The sequence below is a fragment of the Platichthys flesus genome, chromosome 11 (genome assembly GCF_949316205.1).
Source record: "Platichthys flesus chromosome 11, fPlaFle2.1, whole genome shotgun sequence".
NCBI lineage: Eukaryota > Metazoa > Chordata > Actinopteri > Pleuronectiformes > Pleuronectidae > Platichthys > Platichthys flesus.
The window spans coordinates 7,609,215-7,621,923 of record NC_084955.1 but is presented as its reverse complement, the minus strand read 5'-3'; the positions used below and the strand labels follow the sequence as shown (position 1 = coordinate 7,621,923).

Here is a 12,709-nt window from a genome sequence, read left to right as displayed (position 1 = left end):
AACATTGTGGCATTTCTCTGTATAAAGTTCACATGCATATATTAAAATCCCAGATGACACTTGTTCGATGCGACCAGGGGCACACAGTGCCGAGAGCCAGCCCTCAGTGCATTCAGGTAAGGTAGATGGCCTGAGCTTTCAATTTCTTTCTGCATTAAAGCTGCACAGAAATGGCTAGTGTGAGGTGGTAAGGCTCTGGCCTTGCTAAATATTTAATTATACATTTAGAGTCTTTTGGCCATGTGCTGAATTAGTCATGTCTGATAATGGCGTGCAATGCAGATGACAGGGCTCTGCAGTATCCAGAGCCCTGCAGCGCAACCTGCTTGTCCACATTAGCGAACAGAGAAGAGAAGTTCAGTGTGGTCATTTTTGTAATGGAAATGGCCAGAACTAAACATTAAAGCCTCAAGCGGGATTCAAGGAAATGTGCTTGTTTGCTTGAAAACCTGGTCACAAAAGTAAAACAATATCAAATTCATCGGTGTGTCTGTTGCACCTAGGTTTGCTTACCTGTGTCTTCTCCCTTAATAATCTCCAAACTGAGCTTTAACAATTCTTACACATTGTATCTCCAAATCTGGTTTTGCCCTGACTACTTAAATGTTGCCCCTGACAGCTACACGCTCAACCTAGTGGTCCACCCGTTAACTAAAAGCACATTCAAGCGGTTCAAGGGCAACGAATGTGCTCCAAGTGAGTGTAACCAGGCTCTCGTGGCTGGTTAGATGGGACGCCTGAGATGCCGTTTGCAGTGACAGAAACCAATGTTGTTGTTTAAACATGTGCAACACCACTGATCCTAAACACAAAAGGTGCCATGGAGCTGGTGTTGGAGAACGCCATCTGACAAGTCACTTGTGTCCCTTAGGTCACAGATTTGGTGACAGTGAACTCAAACAGCTCGTTGTGATCTGTAGTATAAAAAATAATTTGGGTTAGGTTAGAGGTGATCCACTCATTTATTTAGGGTCTTAATTGAAGGAAGAGATCAAGGAATTTGTTATTAAATTTATAATCTTAACTTTTTGAGGGTTAGTGGATTTTTTGTTTGCCATTTCATGAATTATTCCCTTCTATATCAACCTTGGAAGTAGGTGAAGTTGTGACTCAGGTGAAGTCGCTCCAATACTGACCAGACAAATAGAAGGGGAAAATATTCCCGCCCCCGCAAACACACATCATGTTTGATGCTTTATCTTAAGTGACAGTGCACTTTAGTAGTCCAAACTGCTCAATAATCTACTGCCATGTAGCAAATCTAGGGCTTTTAGGACCCCTGCGGTGCCTGGGTGGTAATCTGGTTTTGTTCAAAGGGATACGACAAAACAGTACAAATCAACGTGGCACAAAAACATGACTGCATACCCACAATGAGGTCATAAAAGCACAACATGAGGCATGTTGGCAATTAAAGCCAATGTGCCCAAAATTACAGCTTCCTATTCTCTACAAAAATAGAAGATGGGAAACATTTAAATCCAGGCTTTTGTACTATTTTAAATTATGCTGAATGGCCATATTCATTCATGCCAAGCATTAATGAATTCCTGGAAACGTAGCAACCGTTAATTCCTCCGTGTCAGTGTGAGGCATTAGGAGACGGCGTGTTTCTTTTTAAACGCTCTTTTATTAGTTCAGCTGCTAACACAGCTGCTTTCCCCTCACACTCATCCCCCTGCTCTTGTGTGCTCCTGGACTCGAGCTGAACATAATTCCAACACAAAAGGCCCCAGAAAATGCATGCTCAGCTTCCTGTAAAAGCAATTCATGACAAGGCTGCATGAGACTTTGATTGTGGCAGGAATTTGATTGCTTCATGGTTGCTGCCAAAAAGACTGGATGCTGGCAGACGTTGTAGGGAGTACAGAGGTGTTCTCTGCAGCTGAGGAGAAAATTACCTTAAATACTCGTATTGATAAATTTAGCAAACGTAATCAGACAACCCAAAGCAGAGAAAAGGCTTGGAAATGCCAGTGCTTCCGTGAGCCAACATGAAATATTAATATGCGAAGCACCTTGCTCATACATACACTGGCAACGGCGGTTGCCAAGTGTTCTTGAGATAATTACTTTGTGTGTGTATGTCCTTATGTATACTACAAGTTTTGATTGAAGTGGAGTCAATGGCAGACACAGTCTGTGCTCTCACCTCTAGAAGTCCCTGAGATCTTCATATCAGAAGGGTTTCCCAGCTGTGTGGCATGCCCAGTGGCAAAGTTAAAGTTTGCGTGTGTGTGTGTATGTGTCCTTATATATCGTGAGACAGATGCAGACTGAAACTCTTTGCTGTTGGTCCATGAGGATTGGATCTGTTCACTGTGAGAAATCAGCCATTTGCTGTTTTACATTGACAAGACAGACACATTGCAGCCATGCTACAGGCTCTGTGGGACGGCACTCAGGCATGGGGGTGCACTGAGGCAAAATGCTAACATCATCATGGTAACATGATCACAATGGGCCTCACGCAAGAACCACTCTTACATAAAGTGGTGTGAACAATTGACTTAGGAGAATGTGCTGCATTCACCAATGTTCTCAAATTTGGAATTTACGAGCCTTAATATGAAATCGTTTTGTTGTTTTTCAAATCAGTAGTTGATCATTTATTTCATTACTCTGAGACAATTCTACATAATAATATTAATAACAACATGAATGATATGGAGAAAATTGTGATTTATGTCTGAACTCCCAGCTCATGTCACCTCTAGTCAGCTGGCAGCCATCGTTCTCATGAATGATCGCTTCCTGACGCATGGGGCAGAAGGGCCTGTGTTCTTTGTGCTCTAATTATGCTAATTTGCCATCCTTATGCATGTACACTCACATGCTCATAGGTGGCATTCATCAAGCCCCGTTGAAGATAGCATGACCTGTTATCAGCTTCCTGTCTGAAGGGAAATGGGAAGGTTTAAATTAAACTTGGCTGCTAAGACTGGGATACGGATGTGCAAAGGGGTTTGTGTGAATTAGTGTGAGGAATGATGGGGAACCTGGGGTTACTGCAGGACATTTGAACTGACAGGGAAGGTAGTTTAGTACAAGTAGAGATTCAAAAAGAAGCAAGAGCCAGCTACTGAGTCATTCTTAACGTATGGAATTGTAATTTGAAAAAATCAATAAGACAGAATAAGACAATAACATTTACATTTAGACAGTAACAACTGGTGTAAGACAAGGACACAAACACAGAAGTCAGAATTTAAAGATTGGAAACAGAATAATCTGTGTTGTATGATTTTGGAAGACAACAAACAATCACTGATTGATCAATAAGCGAAATATTTAGGTACACATGCATACACGTGAAGGCAAATGCAATATCAACCATATCCACCTACCCCCAAAACAAGAAATAATATAGTACTCTATGTATATATATACCGGAGTTTACTCAATCGGAACAACATCTGCAGTGTGAGGTCTCTGTTAAACACACTAACTCCTCTACATACAGTCAATTTACCCAAGATTTAATCCAACTCATGTGATTTTGCCTCATTGTTTTCCCTCATTCAATTGAGTTTTGACACATAAAATAAAATATGATGACTTAATAAATATTCCTCTATCAACTTGTATTCCATCTCTTGATGAAGACAGTAAATTATGGACTAAATCGCTGAAGGAGATTCCAAAGCCAGGTTATGATTCATCTTATTCCAAGGTCAGTAAAGCATAGACCTTTGACAGGTTTAATATATATAATATCCATTTGATATTTTATAAAAACTGGATTCAATATAATGTGATTTTCCTTTGTTTTTATTTAATGTATAAATATTTTTGGGTTTTACTCAATTGTTACTACAATAAATCCTTCATACATCTATATATTGATAACAGCTGCATTGAGATTCTGTACAACATTTACAGGAGCTAGAGTTGAAACACCTCTGCCTTGTTCAGTTGTCAGGCCGCACAATGATAACATTAGATGACTTAAAGTTCACTGTGATGTATTGCCCATCTCAGGCAGAGGACTGCACACCGTGGGGCTGATCGTCTGCTTGTCAGTAGTTGTGGACCTGCGCTGGCTTGTCTCTCCTGTCTGTTTACATCAGTAGAATGGTTACCAGAAGTGGAAAGTTTGTAAAGAGATGTTTAGGTTTGATTGGCTATAATGTGCAGTTTTTTAAATTTAACAAGTGTGTTAATTTAACAGTCCTACGCCTCTAACTTTAGTTATGGTTTATTTGCGTATAGTATGAAGACATTATCAGCATGGAAGGCCAATCAAATTGAATAGAAAGTGAGAGCATGAATGACTCTCCCACATGGATTGAAGAACTGTTCCATCCTTGCTGTCATTATAACATGGCTACAAAGCAACGTTCAGTGAACAGTGAATGGTTGGTCTCTGGTGGGACTTTTAGTGGAACAAGGAAAGGTGCCAGTTTAAGATCAAAATCACACTGCTATGATAAGAAAAGCTCTGATTTCTCTCAACAGTCAACCTGTGAGATCGATCAACAAACAGCACCCTGCAACAGATTTTTCTTCATTGCCAGAGACAACCAAATCATTTTGATTTCATTAAGGGTCATGTTTATATAAAACCTACTAGAAAAATAAATAAATGTATTGGTATAAAAGAGGGTTCATCATCTTTTTACATTAAACTTTGTCACTTCTTTATAATCTGATTTATCTTAAAGATTTACATTGTAATATAGTTTGGGTAAGTTCCTACAGCAAGGACAGCATTTTGTTGTAACCAGATCAGAGTCACACACCTGATCATCTATTTAAGAAACTAGAGCTTTTTACTGCTCGCAAGATACATTCAACTGAAGGGACTATTTCAATGAAGTTCAAAGTGAAATCAAAGGTCTATTTTACTTAAAGGGATAGTTCAAAGGCAACTGTTGTTTTTGAATATATGTTTTATTTGTTTGACGCATTGTGTTATGCTTATTGCTCAGGTGTCAAAACAGGTGTTTAAAGTAGTACCCCCTTAAAACACACACTAACACCTTTCCAAATTTTATTGAAATTTAAGGCTTTGACGAAGCCCCCTCGGCTTCCTGTCTCCACCTAAACCGAATATAATTTGTTATTTTGTCATTTTGTGAGCAGAAGTCTATCTTTTGAGGAACACTGCAGAGTAATGTGGCGTCTCCATTTACAGGAGCTGCATGATGTGAAATCAATGAGTGTCTTTTATGACAGTAATCACACTTATGTTGAAAGTAAGATGAACATTTTAGTCCATCTAATGAGTAAGGTGTAATGGCTTCTTTATGATGGAGGATTTTGGATACCAGTGGGGAAAATATACATCATCAACATGTTGATATCAGTAATTGAAGTCTATTGAACACACATTTATATCACATTTAGTTCCACAGTTTTCAAACTAAATGTTGGCAACTGTGTGACAATGAATGAAATGATTCAGGTCACTTCTCACACTCATAAGTCATAACTGAGACGGTGACAATGACAATCAGTACAAAGACCTCCTTAGAATATAGTAGCATTAATACAATATTAAATCCCTTGAAATGAAAAGTAAAATGAAAAGAAAAGAATAAAAATATCAAATTAAAGGACAGTTACATTTATTCATATTACTTTAGATATAAGAAGTTAATAATTTACATTGTAGATTATTATTGCATGCAAAAAGTTTGAAGTAATCATGCATTTGTATAAAATAGTAGAATAGAGACTGAATTAAACTCCAACTCTTATCATACTGATGCAGCGGATCAATGATTTTCCTTTTTTAAAGGGTGATTGCAAATGTTGGGGAGTAACACTGCTTATGTGAAAAAAGAGTCTTCTCCTGACTTCACATCAGAGATTTTTACTTGCAAGTAACCATATTTAAACCATGTTTACCAGTGCTCCATGATGATGGGGCACAGTGGTACAACATCAGCATCCAGGAAGTGGCACAACAAAATAGAATACAATCAGTTTTTAATGTCAAATACACCCATTTCCCCCCTTCTTTGACAAGCCAAAGCAAAATTCATCAGAACTGAAGAAGACGTGTGTAGATCGACCCCTTGTGACTGATTGCCACACGTTGATCGCGCTGAGATTTCTGTCCGACTTGATCCTGACTCATGTCTTTGATTCCTTAAACAGTACCATCATAAGTCTGTGTGTCTGTATACCCATTTCTAAAGTTGTCATTTCATCAGTGGACTGACTATAATGGCTGTGCTTTTGGCATTTGAGGCCAACATGGGTATATATAATGCAAAGTTGGATGAATCCCTTAATTGATAGATACTGGAATTCATATTTTCCCAGAAGCCCCCCTTTTACTGATGTCACAGGCATGATTGAAGGAACACTCATACACACACGCGCGCTCACACACACACACAGTCAAAACAAATTACTTCATTCTAAATGTATGTCTAACAATGTGTCAACTGTATGTTTTTTCATTTTTTTGTAATTGGCTCATGCTCCATCAAATGAACCAATATGTCACAGAATTTGCTCCATTTCCTGGATTTTTTAAAAAAAGTTAAATATCCTGTGTTGCAGATCTGTTTTCCTAACATTTTGGCTCAGTGTGGCAAATGAAGTCCTTAAGACACACCTGACTCAACCTCCAGTTGACACTGTTTGACTCAGGTTTGACTCCAGAAGAGGGGGCTGATGGGTGCATTTTCTAGTGAGAGGAAACCCCTCAGCTTTGAACACAAAGGCGGACTCTGAAAAGAAAATTAGACGATTTTACCTTCAAAATAAAAGCATTCCCAAGGGAAATTCACTTATATATTTTTTCATTATTGATGCATTATTGCATTATGCATTATTGATGATTCATTAAGTGGCATTGCGACATAACACTGAAAAAAGTGCTGTATCAAAGTAAGTATTTAAATTTAAAAACTTAAAATGCAAAACTGAATAGTTGTGGCTTATTTGAAGTTGTATTCACGTATAGTACTCTCACAGTACAAATGCTGTTAAATTTGTATCTTATGCACCTTATAACAGAGGTGTAAGTCTACTACGATATGAATCTGTTATTCATCTTCAGTAATACACATTTTTTCGGAAATCAGGAAATAACAATGTGTAAAATAAACAGGTAATATGACAACAAAAGCATTGCTTTTTATTATTCAATCATATAGAATGCATTATTCATTTAGAAGAATTCATACGTAAAGTGCTGCTATTGTAAAAAATAAATAAACAAAAACATCATTGGTGTAGGTGTTGCAGCTCGTTTCCCAATTTGGCTTTTTATTTTGAAGGACGTGGCTGGAAGTCATTTCGGTGTAATTTGACTCTCTTGACAGTGGCACGAGCCCCGGGTTTCCAAATAAGGAATCCGGCTGTTGCTGCGCGCGGACACACAGACAGAGGAGGACGCACCGGAGCCGCGAGCTGGAGACGTTTGTTCCAGAGCGCATCGCCATCCCTCCGTGATCCGTCTCTCCCTGAAACCTTCCACCATCACCTGCAGGACAGTGACCCGAGAGCGGGGAGGACCCTCGATTTGGAGGATAACTTTTTTCCAGACATACCTCAACATCTCTGGAATAATAAACACAGCAGCTTTTTGATTTTTCTTTACTTCATGAATGAAACAGGAGTCGACAAGGTTTAATTTTGGAACAATGTAGCCTCAACCAATAAGACTCAGAACACATTCGGGATTTTCTGAAGCTATTTCGCGGACTGGAATCCCTAACGGAGCTAACGGACAGTCAGAACTCCTCTTTGAGTTTCCACTTCTTCCCTAACACGTTTATTTTTGCTCACTGTCAGTCGAAGTTTCCCTCTATAATTATGCGTTTCGTGGATTTATTATAGGCCCTCTCCAGGCTTTTGGAATTGGTGAATACCCCGTGAACGCACCGAGTTGTGACCACAGAATGCATCAAAAGGAACTGGTATCTCACTCAAGGTAAAATTCTCATTTTTTTAAATAGTTATCTTCATTCTCATTTTGCTTTTCCTCACACTCACCCTTAAGTTCACACATGTCATCGTCTCGGGTTTCCTCTCTATCCTCTTTTGGCGAGGGCTCAGTGCAATGTGGCAGCTTTCGGGTGGTTTCTGGCACAATTGGCAAAGAAAGAGGGTGACTCCAGGTCAGTTAAATATCTAGATTTATTCATTCCCTTATCGTCCCTCTGATAAAGTGCTCGGATCTTAGTCAGCGGTATAAATGTGTGGTGGAGGGGATATCATTTCCCAGTGTCTCAAACCCAGCTGGTGTGCGCTCCGGGAGGCGCACCGCTGGTGGACAGTCACCGTCTGGACCACTGAGTCAGCCCGTGAGCGCGGAGAGAGAGCCGGTTCTCTGGGGGATACAGAGCCGCCGGACTCCAGACAGTCATCGTGCAATTTATCGCTCTGCTCACTCACAAAGCTCGAATACGAAAAGATAACGTGATTTGAGACGTTTGGAGAACGAGCGCAACTCCTTGAATCGGCAAAAAAAAAAAAAAAAAAAAAACACGCCTAGCCGAATTTTGTTGCTGTTAATATAGTTTATATCTGACTGTTGAATCCCTGCCATACAAGCACCGCTAAAGCGCTCAAAATATATTTGACTTAGTCGTCATAAGGGATTCCATTTTTAGAAAAAAAAAAAAGTCTGACAGTCAGCTCGCGCCTTGCTGTGACATTTAAAAGCATATTTTTGGTAATAGATTATATTGAAGAACTTAAGTGTAGATATATATTCACACATTTTAGCATTTCAGTAACAGAGTGTGATAATGGTTTTGAATTGTGAGGAAAGACAAAGATAACAGGATATTATTGTGCGCCTCCTCTGCCCCTCTCTAATGCAACAATAACTCCGAAGCTCAATAGGTCACCTCTAAAGAATCCCAGCTTGTCCTTTTCAAACGCACGGGGATTGTGCTCCTGTGTCATCTTGGTGAAATCATGGCCAGTGACACTTTAGGGAGAAAGCAGAGGCGCGTCAGTGATTCTTTTGCCAGTGGAGAAGGCAGATGAGCGCTCTGAGCCCGTCACTGTGGCGCACTCTCCGTCAGCCTGGCATCACTCATTGATGGCCAACTCTCCGCCACAAAATGGGTTTGTCGTTCGCCGTCTCCTTCTGGCGCAAGGAGCCTCCCACAGCTCTCCTTGTACTGCAGTGACACTAATGTCCAATCTGTGGGATCCCGCATGTGCGCGCTCACCATGACGAAATGGATGCAGACTGCGTTTAGTTTTTAACTTTCCAAACCGCTTTTTTTGTGGATTTCCGGCTCTTTAAAGCTGAACCTTTAAGGGAAAGTATCACTTTTATGTGTATTTCCTTGGTTCGGTTATTTGCTGTTTAACAATTGGTTTCAACCATGCAGGCATTTTCAAGTTCCCTACTCAAACAAATGGGGGCGCTACAAAAACACACAACACCGTCCCTTGGGTAATATACAGTTGATTTACAGTCTATGGGTAAGACAGGTTAAATGTCCATTAGCTTCTGCACAAACTGATCAGTGTGGATTCATAGTGTTTGCATCCTGGGTGGAGCTAAAGATGCAGCGTCGTACTGCTTGATTTAATGAAACAGTGTGAATCACTTTGTTTTTTATTTAGTGTTTTTATTAATCACGTATTATTTAGCAGCTGTTTAAAGACGTGAGATTTTTAACCATATCTGATCTTTACTGGACGTCATCGTGTTGTGTGACGACAATAACGGCCCCAACGACAGTCTGGCGTCTGGTGGTGTCCGGTAGGTCCATGGAGGTCGGGGCTTGTTGCACAGTGAGCGGTGCGTGGCGTCCTCCTGGGGCGTGGTCTCTGAGCGTCATGGCGCCCGTGTGCTGACCCAGCAGAAGCCTCAGCTGCTGGTTCTCTCTGCTCAGGTCATCGTTGCATTTCTTCAGAACATCTCGGTGCACCAGAGTGGCATAATTGTGTCGCATCGCACGCCTCAACTCTGGAAACTCACTCGACTCCTTTGCTTCTTCCTCCTCCGTCATGGATCCGTGACGATCTTCAGCTGAAGACGTTGACATGAAGACGTTCTTCTGCCCGCCCTCCAGCTTCTGGCACAATTCAGCGACACGTAAAACCCTCTCGCCATCGGCAATGACCGCCTTCAGTTTCTTGGTGGCGTTGTCGCTCTGCACGGTGAGCTCAATAAGCTGTTTCCATGCCGCAGATTGACTCTGGGTCAGGTGATCACGAAGCTTGTAAGTGATTTCCTTCTCCTTGTTTCTGGCGGCTGGCAGATCTCGCTCCACATACACCTTTTCTGTCTTATTAGAATGGAGCTTCATCCTCAGCTGAAACACACAGTCCTGCAGCTTTTGGACCCTCCTCTTGGTTTTCTCACCTGTCTGAATGCATTGCTGGGTTTTCAGGACAAGTCTATCAAGTTCTTTTGCTACTTTCTGCTGGAGCTCCAGAATGTCCTTCCTGCGTCGAGTCCTCTCATTCACCGCTATCACACCATCCAGGACCAGAGCAGCCGTCCGTTTCACTTGAGCGCTCTCGGTGGATGCAATGCTTTCGTTGTACAGTCGGTGGATGTCATCGATCACTTTTTGATGCCGCTGCTCCACAATGAGCTTTGTGTCTTCCAGATCAGCACTCTTCATCTTGGAGTGTCCCAGCATCTGCTTCCTCTCAGATTTGACACAGGAGTTTGTGCGCTGCAATCCGTCCTCCCACTGTTGCTTCAGAAGCATTAGCTGTTTTTCCTGCAGAGCCCTCTGACGCTCGATATTCTGCAGGTGAACCCGACACACTTGAGCCCACTGATGCTCCGCCCCCTTCAGGTCGCACCGCAGACCCTCAATGACATTGTCCTTGTCCTCCAGCTGCCTCTCAAACGTCTGCTTGAGGATGTCAATGTCTTTATGAAGCTCGGAGGCCCGACACTGACGCAGAACCGACCTCCAGCCTTCGTTGAGCTTCAAGAGGTTCACTGTTGTGTTTTTCTCCTCCTTCTGCAACTTGTCCTTCAGGATCTCTTCTTTCTCCTTGGGCGTCTGCTCGTCCTTTACACCATGTTTACCTGCTTTCTTAGGCATGATGTTTAATATCTGACTTGTACGTCAATGCTCTTTATCTTTCGGGGAAATTTGGATTTCTGTGAAGTTTTTGAAAGTGAGACTGCTCAGACAGTTGTATGCTTCTTGAAAAGGACATCAAAGTAATGACAGTGGCTATGAAGAGGAGGACATTATATGTTTAGGAAAGCATCAGAGGACAATTATTAAAAATCAAAGAAACTATTTGCTAGGCCACATTATGTCACAAAAATGTCACAAATATAGAGAACAGACACACATGGATATTGAATTCAATTTATAACTAATTATGTACATGTGATTAGATATGATTCAGTCTCGCTGCTAATTTCAATGTAGCATTTCCCTAAAGTCTTCCCTTTATTTGTTTTTGTTATTGTGAAGAAATAACAATAACAAGGCACTCCATAGGAATGATATGAGGAGGAAAGACATACAAAAACTGTTTATGGACAAAGTTTAAATATAACCGGGGAGATACTGGGGTGTATTTTATGCCACTATTTGAAGTTTTGTAGGTATGTAGTTATGCAATTATGTGACATTAATGGTTTACTGGAAGACTTTCATTTGACATCATAGTTCATGAGATTCTGAAACAGAGACTGGAACAACATTTAGGAACAGCATTAGGCTGGTTTAAGTCATACTTCCAGATAGATTCCAGTTTGTTACCGTTAACGATGACTCCTCCATGCACACAAAGGTTAGTCATCGAGTTCCACAAGGTTCTGTCCTTGGACATATACATTTCCCTTTTTACAACAACTCCCCCTTGTTGCTCCCCAACACACATACACAGCTACACACACAGGAATCCCACACACTGTGGCTCTCAACAGGTGGTGTTCGGTTAAACTCTCCACATCTGACAGTCTCAGTAAGAGTAGTTCAAATTTGTCTTTATATCACACAACTACTGGAACCAATATTGATACATTTATTTTAGGTAAGCCTTTCTAAAGATTCAGTGTTCCATGTTAATGAAGATATAGAAATAAAAAAGCAGTACGACACAGCCGCCGCATTAACCTTTGACCGTTCCCCATAGAGTTGTGGTTCCAGTGGTTTGAACTCCTTTCTTAAGTCTAGGCTCTGCACATGATTATTCCCACATCAACAGCCTGCACATTACACTGACAACATGAAACCTAAAGTATAATTTTGTTACATTCCCACTAATATCCACATAGAGCCTGCCAGGCAACTGTAATGGGAGTCAAATGTACATGACTTATTGTCTTCTGGGCGAGGTTTAGGGTTTGAGATGCCCTACTCACCCCCAGGTAAGGATATTAGCAGTCAGCTATTTTAACCTCGAGAAAGAGAACAGATGACAGAAATAGACTCCACTGTAGTGGCCTGACAGGCAAGGCTGGCTTGCAGTCACAGGGATGAGACAACCCAGCAACACAACACAGGCCTTTTCAGAGGCACTCATGCATGTTTTTTTTAACCTAGATGTCCTCCTTTGTTTCTGCATCTTACATCCTCCCGCTGCTTTGGAAAATACCCGCGCCGTCGGCTCACTCCCCTTTCCTTCCAACTTCTCATCCTCTGATCACTCTGGTCCAAACAAGGCCGTAGTGTTCGAGGCTGTGCGCTATCGGACAACCTCATATCTGAATTTGTGACATCACAGGGACGAAGAGGAGACAGTCAGGGGGGGGGGGACAGAGGCACTCATTGAAAGAACGGAGATGAATAGATGGGTG

General features: G+C 41.3%; 1 protein-coding gene across 1 annotated transcript; it reads right to left on the bottom strand.

Moving 5' to 3' along the window:
• Positions 1-9,617: 9,617 nt before the first annotated feature.
• LOC133964714 (dynein regulatory complex subunit 2-like) lies at positions 9,618-10,994 on the bottom strand. Its single transcript, XM_062398943.1, has one exon. It carries the CDS (start codon positions 10,992-10,994, stop codon positions 9,618-9,620), a length of 1,377 nt encoding a protein of 458 aa, XP_062254927.1.
• Positions 10,995-12,709: the final 1,715 nt, after the last annotated feature.